Raw genomic sequence first — 15,864 nt, 5'->3', positions numbered from 1 at the left:
GGCCAGCCGGTGCTAGAAGCCCGAGGCTGGTATTTGCCCGATGCTGCAACAGGTCAGGAATGTGGCCATAGACATCAGCTATGGGAGATAAGACCCAGCTGGCTGCTCTCCCCCTCCGGCCCCAAAAGGTCCTGAGCAGTTGGGATGGGGTAGGGATCAAAGAAGTATCTGGGCAGGAGTTTGGTTAAGAATCCTGGGATCTGGGCCTGATCCCTGGTGGAATTTAAAGTCCCCCAAGGGTCTTAAGTGACTTAGACCTCTTATCATTGAACCACTTTACAATTAAATTGTCGCCCCACCTCGGCCCTCCTGGACGTGTGGAGGACTTACTACTCTGCAGTAAGTAACTGGTATTTATTCGTCTCATGGAGGAGTGATAACACTCACACCCACCGGCACTCAAGGAGATAGACTGGGCGGATGGGCTTTATTATTCTCCCCGTACGAGTGAGGAAACCGAAGTTTAGAGTGAGGTGACTTCCCCAAGGTCACACAGCCGGCCTAGAGTCCAAGTTGGCTGACCCGAAGCTTAGCAAAAACAGCCAAGGCAACACACCGCACGTTTAATCTGTGTAGGGTACCGTACAAGTCTGCACAACACGACGGTTCTGGAACCCAGCGGGGGAAGGCGAAGGTGAAGGCAGGAGGAACCCTTGACTGGCTGGCACCTCTCATGCCCCAGAAGCCTGCCATGCAAAGCGAGCGGGCGCCTATTTGCCTGCTACTTTGCACCCATTTGCCTCTTAGCCTTCGCAGGCCCTGGTGCGCCCCTGGCCGGCTCCCACATTGCGGGGCTTTCCTCAGCCAAAGAGCAGGCCCGGGAGAACCAGGGCCAAGCCCCACATCTGAGCTGTGCCTCCCCGGCCGGTCCCCTGGCCCGGCTCTATCCCTTCCTCCCCCAGGCCTGCCCTCCTGGCTGCCCCCAATCTCTTCGGTTCAGCTGGCAGCTCGATAAGAATCAATAGGTCCACTCCAGAGCAAAGAGCAGAGCCGAGTGGACCAGGTCAGGCCCTGCTGGACAAACGGGCTGCTCGCGGTGACAGACCAGAAGGCCCTGTACCTCAGGATTCCCCAGGTTCACTCGGCTGGGGATGGCCACTGGCCCCAGACGGAGCAGTGGGAACTTCTTTGCTCCCATCCTTTTTACCTACGTAGGTCCTGGGGGACAGGCTTGAGGTCCACGGAGGAGAGGCAGGAGGGGGGGGGACACCTGCAGAAAAATCCTAGTAAGGATGGGGAGGGGGCTGGCCACAAGGGCTGACCCTACACCGTGTGGGACCCCCTGCGATCCCTTGATGGATTTCAGCCTCTGTTATTGGGGCTGTTTTCCCAGCAGCAACTCTAGGAGGGTCTGACACACAGTAGGTGCCCAATAAATACTTGTTGGACTGTAAAGCGCTCAGGAAGTGTTTGTTGACCCCAGGGTGTGGGTAAGGCTGACACACACGTGTTTAGAAATGAAGAGTGTTCGGGGCGTTTAAATTACCAAGTGTCCCGCTGACGGCAGGCTTCCTTGGAAAGGGAGGGGAAGGGAGGGGAAAGAAGGGGAGGGGAGGGGAGGGGACCAAGAGGGAGGGGATTCCGAGAACCGGCCTGTTCGTACTTGGTGGGTGACCTGACCCCGAGTGGGTGTTTGACAATACACATGGCTACGATGGGGCGTGGGTGCGTGCGTGCTAATGAACAGGTGCAAGGGGGTATGTTTGAGAAACGAGTGTGGCGGGGGTCGTGGTGTAGACTGGCAGATGGGAGACTCAGGGTTGAGCTTCTCTTCCTTTCCAACCCCAAACTTTCCTTCCCCACGACTCCTGGGGCTCCAGGACCCCCCCAGATGCTCTCCGCAGGTGGGAACTTGGGCTGCAGGCTGAGGATGGTTCAGAGATTCGCACCTGACGTCACTCGCTTATCATCTCCCCAAACCCCCAAATTCCAACGTGCCGGGACCTCCTGTACCCTGGGGAGGGGGATCTAAGGACGTTGTTTCCTGCCCCAAACTCCGCGTGGAGGGCCGGCTCCACCTGCTGCCCTGGTCCGTCCAGGTTGCTCACCGCCTCTGCGGGGGGTGGAGGGCGGCCTTGGCTGCAGGGTGCGGGGTGCCAGGGTGCTGGGTGCCGGGGGAGGAAGGCCGGGGAGGCGCGGCCCGGGACGCGATACCCCCGCGGTGCACCTGCAGCCCAGCCTGGGGGGGGGGGGGGGGCGGGGCCTGCCGGGCGGTCCCCACCCACTCCTGCCAGGATATAACTTCGGTGGCGGACGCTGCACCGTCCCTGGCCCGAGCCTGAGCCCTGGCCTCCCGAGTCGCCCTCCGGCCCTCCCTCCGAGCAGCATGAGCTTCACCGCCCGCTCCACCTTCTCCTCCAACTACCGGTCCCTGGGCTCCGTGCAGGCGCCCAGCCACCGGGTCCGACCCATCAGCAGCAGCGCGGCCAGCGTCTATGCAGGCGCAGGGGGCTCGGGCTCCCGGATCTCCGTATCCCGCTCCACCAGCTTCCGGGGCGGCTGGGGGTCCGGGGGCTTGGCCGCGGGGATGGCCGGGGGTCTGGCGGGCATAGGGGGCATCCAGGGCGAGAAGGAGACCATGCAGGACCTGAATGACCGCCTGGCCTCCTACCTGGAGAAGGTGAGGAGCCTGGAGGCTGATAATCAGAGACTGGAGATGAAAATCCGGGAACACCTGGAGAAGAAGGGCCCCCAGGTCAGAGACTGGGGGCATTACTTCAAGACCATCGAGGACCTGAGGGCTCAGGTAAGGGGGCCACCCCAACCCAGAGCCTCGGCATACCCTGTTACGTGGGCGGCTTCTTCCTCCTCCCCCAGGGATTGGAATTTTAATGGGGTGGGGTGTCCGACTCCTTCCTGCTTTCTATCTCCACCCCGCCCCTCTTCCACAAGGAGGGGGTGCATGCCCTGGACTCCCCCCCCCCCCCCCCCCCCCCCCCCCCCCCGCACATGCACGCCGGTTACAGGGACTCCAAGTGCGGTGACTGGGCATGGCAGGGCCCTTTCCCAGGCGAAGGGGAGAAGGGGAGGGGCGAGAGTCTTGCAGAGGAAGTCCACGGCATGGAGGGAGGGACGGCAGATAAGGCCCCAGAAAGAGGACCTGGACACCTGACTTCTGCCTGAATGAGGACAATTGGAGGGTTAAGCGGATGTGGCTAAGGCTGAGTCATCTAAGAGTAAACAGGAGGCCTACCTGTGGGAGGGGCCAATGGGGGCGAGCAGGGGGGAGGTGAACAGGTGCACTAGGAAAAAAATACCAGGAGAGGGCCGAGGAGAGGACTGACTGACTTCAGGGCAGGCAGGCCTCGGAGAAGGGGGGGTGGGAGACCGGTGGGAACTCTGGAATTTGGGGCCCCAGGAAAGGAGCGACAGTGTGAGGGGGCACAGGTGGAAGGGGGTGGGTGCACAAGGAGAACCTCTGACTATGCCTGGGATCGAGAAGTTTCCACTCAGACACAACACTGCCAGGCTCGGCCCCTATCACTGACTTCCCCTTCACGGAGCCACCTCTCCCCAATCCCCCAGATCTTTGCAAGTGCCGTGGACAATGCCCGCATCGTTCTGCAGATTGACAATGCCCGGCTCGCAGCTGACGACTTCCGCGTCAAGTAAGCCTGGGGCTGCTGGGGAGGCCGGGGTGGCCCCAAGAACCGTCTGGTGCCGGCTGGGCCACTCAGGCGGGGGCTCACAGCGGGATCTTTGGCTCTGGTCAGAGCGGGGTGGGTAGGAGCTAGGCTCCATGTATTTATTCACGGATATAACCCAGTCTACGAACATTGTCCCCCAAGAACCGAGAAGGCTGCCCAGAGGATTACCACCTGATCCAGACTCCGGCGGCTGGTTTGCGGGGGCCAGGGGCGCTCTCAGATGGCCTAGTGAGAAGGTCCTGGGTCAGAATGAGGCCCTCTGATCGCCTCCCCTCCCCCTGCCCCCAGGTATGAGACGGAGCTGGCCATGCGCCAGTCCGTGGAGAGCGACATCCATGGGCTCCGCAAGGTCATTGATGACACCAATGTCACTCGGCTGCAGCTAGAGACAGAGATCGAGGCTCTCAAGGAGGAGCTGCTCTTCATGAAGAAGAACCACGAGGAGGCAAGCAGGGGCCCCTGGCCAGGCCGGGAAGGAGGAAGCCAAACAAGTCGGGGGTGGAGGGCACTAGATGGCACAGGCCGCCTGCCTGTAAGTAGCTGGCAGAGAAGTTTAGAACTACCAGCCCGGGCTCTCCTTAATCAGATCATTGCCATACTCGGTCACCTGAATTGCAGTGTGATGGGGTCAAGGGGACATGGGTGAGAGAGCGAGGAGAGGACAAAAGATAGAAGCAGCCAGCACCACGTGTGAGGGCTGCTGGAGGAGTGAGGGCAGGTGGCGCTGAGAGGGCTTCCTGGAAGAATGTACAAGGAGGAGGTTGTGGAAGGAGGATAGATGGAGGGACAGAGTGAAGTGAGGGAGAGAAACCACCTGTAGGTGATAGATTTGGGCAGAGTGGGTGGCATTTTATTCATCGGCAGTAGAAAACCCAGGATTGGCATCGCCCAGAGTATAAAACCAAGAATCTTCTCTGCTGCTTTCTCCAGCTGATCCCACAGGTCTCCCACGAGGGACAGTTGCAGGAGAGGAGCCTTGTCGGAGCTCTGACCCCGAGTCTCTCCTCACTCTGATCCTCTCTCCTTTAGGAAGTAAAGGGTCTACAAAACCAAATCGCCAACTCTGGGTTGACGGTGGAGTTGGATGCCCCCAAATCTCAGGACCTCAGCAAGATCATGGCAGATATCCGGGCCCAGTATGACGAGCTGGCTCAGAAGAACCGGGAGGAGCTGGACAAGTACTGGTCTCAGCAGGTGCACGAGGGGAAGGGCTGGGTGCCCGGCTAGACACAGAGGCCTGAGGCTGTGGGAGGGAGGCGAAGGAGGGGGGACCTGAGGACTATACCCACCCTGCAGATCGAGGAGAGCACCACAGTGGTCACCACACAGACCGCTGAGATCGGAGAAGCTGAGATGACCCTCACGGAGCTGAGACGTACCGCCCAGTCCTTGGAGATCAACCTGGACTCCATGAGAAACCTGGTAAGCCTCACTTCACCAGCTCCAACTCCCCCTGGCCCTGCCCTCTGTCGGCCCAAACCCAATCCCGTCTCGGCCCAATCCACCCCTTCCTTCATAAATCTTATGCTCAGAAAGAGTGGTTCTCTGCATTTCTCACTGCTCCCACCCACGACCCTAGTACCTGGCACGCCCTAAGTTCTCAAGTTTCCAAGAGATGGGATGAGCCGTCATGGGACTCGGACCGCTCTGCTAAAACTTGCTGAGACTCTCCTTCCGCTCCATGGCGAGGCTCACCCGATCCTCCTCCCTGTGCCCCCACAGAAGGCCAGCTTGGAGAACAGCCTGAGGGAGGTCGAGACCCGCTACGCGATGCAGATGGAGCAGCTCAACGGGGTCCTGCTGCACCTGGAGTCAGAGCTGTCCCAGACCCGGGCAGAGGGGCAGCGCCAGGCCCAGGAGTACGAGGCCCTGCTGAACGTCAAGGTCAAGCTGGAGGCTGAGATTGCTACCTACCGTCGCCTGTTGGAAGACGGGGAGGACTTCAGGTAAATGGGCCTCTCGTCCCACCCTCACCAGCCGGGGCGGGGAGATGCTTCTCCCCAGAGCCCCTCTGGTAAGCCCCACCACGTGCCCGTGCACTGGGGTCCGCTGAGCACCGGGGTGGAGCTCTGCGAGGGCTCCTGCATCTCCAAGGGAGTAACGGTTGCAGAGGCCCCCCCAACCCTAGAGAAGGGAAGAGAGTAAGCCTTGCCCCGGCCATACTTAGAGCACACATGGAGTTTGGCCTTGGGTTTCCCTTTTATGGAGGAAGTAGTCAAAAGAATACGGAGATAAAGGCCGGGATCGGGAGGGCTTTTTCAACCCTTTCCTTGACTCCCTGCTACTCTGCAGAGCTGTTTATAACCGGGGCTTGGGCTTCTGTTACAGTCTTACTGACGCCCTGGACAGCAGCAACTCCTTGCATACCATCCAGAAGACCACCACCCGCAAGATCGTGGACGGCAAGGTGGTGTCTGAGACCAACGACACCAAAATTCTGAGGCGTTGAGGCAGCAAAACAGGGTACCCTTTGAGGAGCAGGAGGCCAATAAAAGGTTCAGAGGTCACTTCGTGTCTTCCTTGGCTGTTTTCATACCGTGTGCAGGTGTCCTGACCCCAGTAGTCCTTCCTCTGATCCGAAGAAATCACTGCTGACCCCAGGGGTTTCATATGGAGGGGTGGGGTGGCCCGAGGAAAGGTCTGTGTTCTCTTCTGAGAACTCAGCTCAGAAAGAAGAGGGAATGGTTGATGAGAATCCGTCTTTTCAAATTAAAAAAGGGATAAAAGGGGGCACCTGGGTGGCTCAGTGATTGAGTGTCTGCCTTCGGCTCAGGTCGTGATCCCAGGGTCCTGGGGTCGAGTCCCACATCGGGCTCCCCGCATGGAGCCTGCTTCTCCCTCTACCTGTGTGTCTGCCTCTCTCTCTTTCTGTGTCTCTCATGAGCAAGTAAATAAAATCTTTTTAAAAAGGAGAGAGAGAGATAAAAGTAACAGGCACAAAATCCAAAAAGAAAGAAGGAAATAAAATTAAATATTTCCCATCCACTCCAGAGGTAACCACCGTAAAATAATTTCCTAAATTGGACATACACGGACACGTTTCATTTTTTTTAAACAAATATTAACAAATATTTAGGAAGTACTTACTTTACACCAGGCCCTGTGCTAGGATGCTGAGTATATACATGGTAGACAAAGTGGGTATTGCCCCTACCTCATCGAGCTCACAGCATTTTGGGGGCTCCCGGCTGACTCGGTTGGTGGAGCATGCAACTCCTGATCTCGGGGTTGTGAGTTCAAGCACCGCGTAGAGTGTAGAAATTACTTTAAAACATAAAATCAGGGGTCCCTGGGTGGCGCAGCGGTTTAGCGCCTGCCTTTGGCCCAGGGTGCGATCCTGGAGTCCCGGGATCGAATCCCACGTCGGGCTCCCGGTGCATGGAGCCTGCTTCTCCCTCTGCCTGTGTCTCTGCCCCTCTCTCACTCTCTCTGTGGGACTATCATAAATAAATAAAAATAAAAATAAAAAAACATAAAATCAAGGGGTGCCTGGGTGGCTCAGTTGGTTACACATCTGCTTTTGGTTCAGGTCATGATCCCAGAAGCTTGCGCACTCTCTCTCTCTCTCAAATAAATAAATAAAAATCTTTTTAAATATAAGGTAAAACTCATTTTAGTGCATTTTTATGGGAGATTTCCCAGTTTTAAGAAGTTGCATGAGAACACAGCAATTACAGATGGTGAGTTTTACTGAAAACCAACACAAGATGGATGCTGACAGCTTCATCTCATTTGGTTCTCCTAATAGTTAGGACCACCTTGGGCAAATTACCCCGAGTTTCAGTTTCCTTGCCTATGAAATAGGGAAACAGATTCACTTCAAAAACATTTTCTGAGCTCTTACCACAAATCAGGCAGTGTTGTGAGGGTGGGGGAGCAGAACTGCACAAAACAGACAAAAATCCCTGCTCTCAAGGAACTTACATTCTGAAGGAGATTGGAGGGAAGATAAACCCAAACCCCCTTTCCCTTGTCTTGTCACTGATTTAAAATGTATTGTATTTTAAAAATATATAAAATAAATAAAATTTATTGCCCTTTGTGAAGTTAGCCTAGGCATCCCAATTCTCCTTCTGAGTTGCTCACCACTCAGTTCTCCTGTGGTTACATGTGCTGCATGTGTAAATAAAATCTGTTGTTGTTTAATTTTAAAAAATCTTTTTTAAAAATCTAAGGAAAAAAAAGTGTGTGCATTTTTATCCATCCTTCAGCAAAAACTTAACCGAATACCTACTATGTACCAGCCACTCTTCCAGGCCCTGGAGATACATCAATGAACAGAAAACACAAAATCACTATCTTCACAGAGCTTGTATTCTGATGACAGGGGACAGATAAACGAACACAACACAGTGTGCTAGCAGGTGGTAAGTGTCCTGGGTCTGGAGGAGCCCACGAGGAAGGCCATAGTGGGGAGAAGTCAGAAGAGTGGAGAGATGATACGTGAAGATCCTAGGATAACAAATCTTTAGTCTCTAAAACTATGGGATCTTGGTGGAGAAAAGCCGAAGACAGCACTACCCGAGGTGCTTTTTCTGTAGGAGCCCAGGAGACTGTGCCCAGACAGGCCCCCCGAGGGGTGGGGTGGGGAAGCCCCGGAAGGACAGGGTGGGAGTCCTTCACACTGCAGGGCCTGGCAGCTGCGAAGGGAACAGAGCCAGGGCCCCTTCCTGAGCCAGTTACCCAAGAAGCTACCTGGAGCTTCTGCGAGCAGGGACCACGCTGTCTCTGGACTCCTGGGTGCTCCTACCCAGAGGAAACCGTCTAGCTGAAAGCAAGGCGCCCCTGCGAGGGGCTCCCAGCCTTCTGAAGCCTGCCTTCCCGGAGTCCCCGCAGCAGTCACCCGTCCCACGGCTCGTTCAACCCCTACTTCTTGCACGCCCTCCTCCCCAGTCTCTGTAGGAGTCTACAGGAGACAAAGCTTGGAGGCCAGGTGGTTGAGTCTCACTTTCTGAGATCTGTTTTAGGAAAGCAATCGGAGTGGTTTTCTTGCCTGTTCCCCCCATTGTTCCGAATCGGTAGGTGTAAAGCTGACTGTGCTCTCTCCGAGCACACAGAAGCCCCAGAGCCCACCAGGCCCCACCCCACCTCCGCGAAGGCCTGCGTGGCCCTGCCTGGCCTTCACTGTAATTTGCTCAGAAGGAATCCAGCTTCCTAAGGCCCCCCGAGATGGAGAGACTGATGGCCAGGCAGCCAGATGTGGGACTGCGAGCAACCGCTGGGGATGCAGACCTGCCTGAGGCTGAAGCAGAAAGCCCCTGGCAGAGCAGGAGCAGCGTCCGTGGCGGAGTCCAGCTGACCAGGGTAACCCAAGACGACGCACCTGATATGACTATCCCTCCCATCAGACAATGTCTCACAGTTCCCAGGGCGCTAATGCACTTGATCCCCATTACAATCCTGCGAGCTATGCAGGGCACGGGGTATTACTGGCTCTGACGCAGAGAAGTAGGTGCCGAGGTTCCCAGAGATCATGTGACTTGTCTGAGGCCACAGTGCTAGGAGCTCAGAGTAGGAAACCACACCTCCAGATTCTCAGTCCCAGCTCTCTCTTCTGTGGATTATAACTTAACCCCAGGGGTTCTCAGCCCAGGCTCCAATTCCAATCACCAGAGGCATTTTACCAACAATACGGAGGCCCAGGTCCCATCGGCAAAGATTCTGATTCAGTTATTCTGGGGTGAGGACCCGGGGCCCCCTGGGAAGTGTTAAAATTTGACTTTGGTGACTCCAATAGGCAGGCAAAGGTGATACTCAGATCCCAGCTGTACCTAGGGTCACGACCATGGCCTTCCCCCCTGATGCAAGTCACAAACGTGCCTGTTTTAAATTGCACACTCTTGGGAAAGCTCAAGGCTTCTGGGGCAAACCTCCTCAGCCTCCACTTGGGAAGATGACCGACTTCATGAAGGGCAGGCCATTTTGTCCCTTGAGTGCCAAAGGGGAAAATTAGCATTCCAAGGTTATAATGTGGAGTCATGTGCTTCACCTCATCCAATCCCCTGTCTAGGTGCAATCCAGCCCAGATACTAAATTAATAAATGCTGCTGGAAGGTGCAGAACTACATGCATCATATACTGACATTTGCGGGGTTTTTAAAAGACAAAAACAACGAAAGATTAGATGATAGATAGATAGATAGATAGATAGATAGATAGATAGATAGATAGATGATAGATAGATAAAATATGTGTATATTCATTTGTATGTAGCCTGTATATGCAAAGCTCTCTCTGGGAGAATATACAAGAAATCTAAATTAATGATAGACTATGAGAACAGAAATTAGGGTGGGAAGAAACAAAGGTGGGAGGGAAATTTATTTTCCATTGTGTAACCTTTGTACCTTTTGAATTATATATGACTAATACAAACACCAAAAAAAGTTTTCTTTGTTAATCTTTATAATGGTACAAGAACCTACAGCTTTCCACAGAAGATTTTGTGTCCATCTTTCTGACCCATTCAGTCAGTCAGTCAATAAATATTTACTGAGCCCCTAGTATGTGCCAAAAACTGTTCTAGTTGCTGAGGATACAGTGGTGAAAAACAGACAAATAATCCTTGTTCTTGCAGAGCTTACATTTTAGCCGACGGAGACAGATGGCAAATGCTAAACGTAATAAGTAAATTATATTGTATATTAGGTAAGTATCGTGGGAAAAAATAGAGCAAGATCTAGAGAATCAGGAGTTAGAAGGTGTATTAGTTTCCTATTTTTGCTATAACAAATAATCATAAATCTAGTGGCTTAAAACAATATACATTTGTCATCTTATGGTTTGGGAGGTCAGAAGTCCTAAAATCAAGGTGTCAGCAGGGCTGTGTGCCTTCCAGAAGCTCTAGGGGGAATTGATTTTTTTTTTTTTTTCCCAGCTTCAAGAGGCCACCTGCATCCCTTGGCTTATGGGATACCTGCAAACTGCAAAGCCAGCTGCTTATCTTCAACTCTTTCTTCCTCTGACTTCAACCACAAGTCTGATCTCTTTTTCTATGAGTTTGGCTTATGGTTTTTGGTTTATAAATGACATTATTCAGTACTTGTCTTTCTCCAACTTATTTCAATTAGCATAATACCTTTAAGCTCCATCCACGCTGTCGCAAATGATAGGATTTCCTCGATTTTTATGGCTGAATTATATTCCGTTGCATACGCACACCACAGCTTCCTTAAGCATTCATCTGCTGATAGACGCAGGTTATTTCCATGTCTTGGCTACTGTGAAGAATGCTGCTATGAACGTGGGGGTGCAGATATATTTTCAAGTTAGTGTTTTCGTTTCCTTTGGCTATATTCCCAAAAGCAGAATTGCTGGATCCTGTGGTAGTTTTATTCTTAATTTTTTGAGGCTCCTCCATACTATTTTCCATAGTATCTGTACTCGACTGGGTTTCAAGGCAGTGAGGTCTCAGTAACCACATGTAATGGCAAAACTGTAACTTAATTTACCACTTGGGGCAACCTGGAATGACTAGCCTTTGGAAGGTAAGTCTTGTGCAAACTACACAGCTAATAGACCATTACAGTGGGAAAAAGGAAATCTAGGGCTCTCTGGAGGGATCTGGCTGCTTTGGCTACCCTGGTGAGCTTAGAGAAAGGAAATTGGAAGCTCCAAGTTTTAGATGCTTGACTCAAAAGTACCAGGCTGCTTCTAAGACTTCCTAGATGAATCTCTCTGTAGTCACAGGGCTGTAGCCACAGGACTGATGTAGCTGAAGCCTGACACCGCAGCATAAGTTGAAATCACAACCAGGTCTTATATGAAAGCCAAGGCATTGGAGGAATCCTAAAAATGGGAAAAGGAGGTCTGGGATATCTTTGAGGGTGCTGAATGCCCAGACCATGCTAAATCTTCCTGACTGCCAGAGACAGCCCTTCCGTCTTGGTCTCATGAGGCTGGTTCTATCTTGCTCAGAGACTCTGTAAGGGCTTCGCCTGAGATAGTTAACATGTAATAAATGACTCAGACACAAAACTAGGGGGAATGGGGGCACCTGGGTGGCTCAGTGGTTGAGCATCTGCCTTAGGCTCAGGGCGTGATCCCAGGTCCTGGGATCCACATCGGGCTCCTCACAGGGAGCCTGCTTCTCCCTCTGCCTGTGTCTCTGCCTCTCTCTGTGTCTCTCATGAATGAATAAATAAAATCTTTAAAACACACACACACACACACACACAAAAAAAAAAAAAAAAAAAAAAAACACCTAGGGGGAATGAATACAAAGTCTGACCCCAGAGAAGACTCACAAGCAAAAGATTTGCAAAACTTTTCCCAGTTTATATAGATACAAACTTGGGGAATTTGTATGGAGTTGGATTCTAAGGGTGCTGAACCAGAAAGGAAGACACAGTTTTAGATTGGGCTGAATTTATTTATATGGGTTTATTTGTATGGATTCAGAGAATCCAAACTCAGTGTGCCTGCTCCAACAGCCAGGAATGATTTTATCTCTTTCCTTAGTTGATTAGCTAAAATCTGGTCTCAGAGGTAGTATACAATAAGTGAAACTGAGATACAAGAAACTCTATTGCATAATTCAGAGGAAGGAATCTAAAGATTTACCAAGAAAGGAATGTTGGAATGGGTTTATCGTGTACAATCTACTCACTCACCCCTAAATAATTCTCCCAAGAGGGGCTAGAAAATATTCTCTCACTGAGGCATTGGGAAATACACCATTAGGGGAAGCACAGCATTCTTAAAAAGTGCTGTGCTAATTTTTCTCTGTGTGCTTGGGGAGGAAGAGGGAAGAGCCGCTATGGAAATGGGCTTCTGGGTTTGCTAGAGTGATGGGATCCCAGCATGACAGAGGCCAGGTGGCAACAGCTGACCACCAGAAGCAAAGAGAGTATGGTTGCCTTAAAAGGCAACAGGAAAAAAAAAAAAAAAAAAAAAGGCAACAGGGTTGGAGCAATAATCAGAATGGCCTGACCCACAGGAATCTTTGGCAATAATTACCTGATCATAGGGTTCTAGTGTTAAATTAAATGGTCGGTCTATTATAGTCATCTCGTTATTTTATTACAAATGTGACTACTAGTGAAGTGCCTGGCTGGCTCAGTTGGTAGAGCATGCAACTCTTGATCTCAGGGCCTCAGAGCTTACTAAATAAATAAATGTGATGACCAGAAAAAAAAAAATGTCAACCATTTCCAAATCTATACAAAGAGATACAGTCAAAAACACTACTAACTAGGGTGCCTGGGTGGCTCCATTGGTTAAGCATCTGACTCTCAATTTTGGCTCAGATCATGATCTCAGGGTCGTGAGACAGAGCTCTGCACTGGGCTCCACACTCAGCACAGAGTCTGCTTCAGATTCTTTCTCCCTCCCCGTGCTTGCTCATTCTCTCTAAAATAAATAAGTAAACCTTAAAAAAAAAAAAAAAACGACTAACTAATCAAAATGGAGTTCTAAAAAAGTTTAAGCAACCAATTAGGAAGGCAAGGAAAAGAAATGAAAAGCAAATCGAGAAAAAAAATAAAATGATAGACTTCAGTCCTAATATATCAATAATCACATTGAGTGGTATAAACAAACCAATTAAAAGACCAAAAGGGGCAGAGTGGATTTAAAAACTATATGCTGCCGGGATCCCTGGGTGGCGCAGCGGTTTGGCGCCTGCCTTTGGCCCAGGGCACGATCCTGGAGACCCAGGATCGAATCCCACGTCGGGCTCCCGGTGCATGTAGCCTGCTTCTCCCTCTGCCTGTGTCTCTGCCTCTCTCTCTCTCTGTGTGACTATCATAAATAAATAAAAATTGAAAAAAAAAAAACTATATGCTGCCTAAAAGAAACTCACTTTAGGGACGCCTGGGTGGCTCAGTGGTGGAGCATCTGCCTTCAGCTCAGGGCTTGATCCTGGGGTCCTGGGATCGAGTTCTGCATCGGGCTCCCCGCAGGGAGCCTGCTTCTTCCTTCTTTAGTTATCCTAAAATCTACAAAAGAACTAGAATAGCTAAAAAAAATTATAATAAAGGGGGAAAAATCAGTCTATAATATTTGAAGACTTAATATATAACTATAGTAATCCAGAGTGTATGGTATTGGTAGAGGGGTAGACACACAGACCAATGAAACACCATGGAGAACCCAGAAATACATGCATACAAATATGTCAAACTGATTTTTGACAAAGGCATAAAGCAATTCAGTGGAGAAAACAGCCTTTTCAATAAGTGGTGTCAGAGCAACTGGACATCCATAGACGAAAAACAAAAACAATCTTGACCTAATTCTCACGTCTTAATAAAACTTAACTCAGTATTGATCACAAACTTAAATGTAAAACATAAAATTATAAAACTTTAAGTAAAAAACATTTAAGAAAAAAACTGAAAAAAAAAAAAACCACAGAAATCTCAGATCTAGGGCTAGGTGGAGCTTTTAGACTTGACATCAACAGCGTCTCCATAAAAACTGGTAAATTGGACTTCTCCAAGATTAAAAATGTTTGTTCTGTGAAAGAAGCTGCTCCGACGATGAAGACAAGCAACAGACTAGGAGAAAATATTTGAATACCGTATATCCTACAACGATTAGTATCTAGAATATATAAAGAATTCTCAGGGGTACCTGGGTGGCTCAGTCGGTTGAGCTTCTGACTCTTGATCTCAACTGGGGTCATGATCCCGGGGTCATGGGGTCAGCCTGCAGACAGCTCCCCATTCAGCACTGAGTCCATTTGGGACTCTCTCTCTCCCTCTCACACACTCGAGCATGCTCTCTCTCTCTCTCTCCCTCTCTAAATGGATAAATAAAATCTTTAATTAAAAAAAAAAAAAACGAATTCTCAAACTTCATGGTACAACACAAACAAGCCAGTTAGAAAATGGGCAACAGATATGAAACGACATTTCCTTGAAGAAGGTACACAGGCTGCAGATAAGCTCCTGCAAAGATGTTCAACATCACCAGATGGAGGGAAATGCAAATCAAAATCACAGCGAGAAGGGGACGCCTGGGTGGCTCCGTGGCTGAGCGGCTGCCTTTGGCTCAGGTCTTGATCCTGGGGTCCCGGGATTGAGTGCTGCATTGCGCTGCCTGCGGGGAGCCTGCTTCTCTGCCTGTGTCTCTGTCTTTCTGTGTGTCTCATGCACAAATAAATAAATAAAATCTCTTTAAAAAATCACAATGAGGTGTTACTACACAACTATTAAAATAACTAAAATAAACATCAGACAACACCAACTGCTGGAGCAGATGTAGAGAAATTGGATCACTCCTACATCGCTGATGGGAATGCGAAATGGCACAACCACTCTGAAAACAGTTTAGCTCTTCCTTAAAAATCTAAACATAGGGAATCCCTGGGTGGCTCAGCGGTTTGGCGCCTGCCTTCGGCCCAGGGCATGATCCTGGAGTCCTGGGATCGAGTCCTGTGTCGGGCTCCCAGTGCATGGAGTCTGCTCCTCTGTCTGTGTCTCTGCCTCTCTCTCTCTGTGTCTCTCATGAATAAATAAATAAAATCTTAAAAAAAATCTAAACATATAACCCAGCAATTGCACTCCTGGGCATTTATCCTAGGGAAATAAAAACTTATGCTCACACAATACCCTGTATAGGAAAAGCAACTTTATTTATTTATTTATTTATTTATTTATTTATTTATTTATTTTTCTTTCTTTCTTTCTTTCTTGGAGAGAGAGAGAATGTGCAGGGTAGAGGGAGAGAAAGTCTCAAGCACAGTCTGTGCTGAGCACAGAGCCCACCGGGCTGGGTCCCAGGACCCTGAGATCACGACCTGAGCTGAAACCAAGAGTCAACCAGCTGGGCCACCCAGGCACCTTACAACTTTATTTGTAAGAGCTAAAAACTAGAAAGAATCCAGATGTCCTTCAATAGGAGAATGAATGGTTGGACTGGGACACATTCGCGCAGTAGAGTACTATTCGACAATGAAAAAGGAATGAATTTTTTGATACAGGCAACAGCCTGGATGAATCTCCAGGGAATTATGCTGAGAAAAGCCAATCCCAAAAGATTACGTACTGTATGATTTCATTTACATAACATTCTTGAAATGACAAAATTCTAGAAATGGACAACAGCTTAGTGATTGCCCAAGGGTTAAGGAGGAGATGGGGCCATAGGGGAGTGAGTGTGGCCATACAAGGAAAGCACCAGGGATCCTGTGGTGATGGAAACGTTTTGCATCTTTACTCTTATCAATGTCACCATCTTCCCTGTCCTATCACACCACAGTTGTGCAAGATGA

General features: G+C 50.2%; 1 protein-coding gene across 1 annotated transcript; it reads left to right on the top strand.

Annotated features, from left to right (window-relative positions):
* Positions 1-2,251: 2,251 nt before the first annotated feature.
* On the top strand, positions 2,252-6,154 carry KRT18 (keratin 18). The gene is made up of 7 exons (XM_077869936.1): positions 2,252-2,746; positions 3,526-3,608; positions 3,936-4,092; positions 4,677-4,841; positions 4,944-5,069; positions 5,370-5,593; positions 5,976-6,154. Exons 1-7 carry the CDS (start codon positions 2,327-2,329, stop codon positions 6,094-6,096), a joined length of 1,296 nt encoding a protein of 431 aa, XP_077726062.1. The 5' UTR covers positions 2,252-2,326; the 3' UTR covers positions 6,097-6,154.
* Positions 6,155-15,864: the final 9,710 nt, after the last annotated feature.

This window comes from Canis aureus, chromosome 25 (genome assembly GCF_053574225.1).
Source record: "Canis aureus isolate CA01 chromosome 25, VMU_Caureus_v.1.0, whole genome shotgun sequence".
NCBI classification, from domain to species: domain Eukaryota; kingdom Metazoa; phylum Chordata; class Mammalia; order Carnivora; family Canidae; genus Canis; species Canis aureus.
The sequence above is the reverse complement of the archived record's forward strand: the minus strand, read 5'-3'. Positions and strand labels throughout refer to the sequence as shown.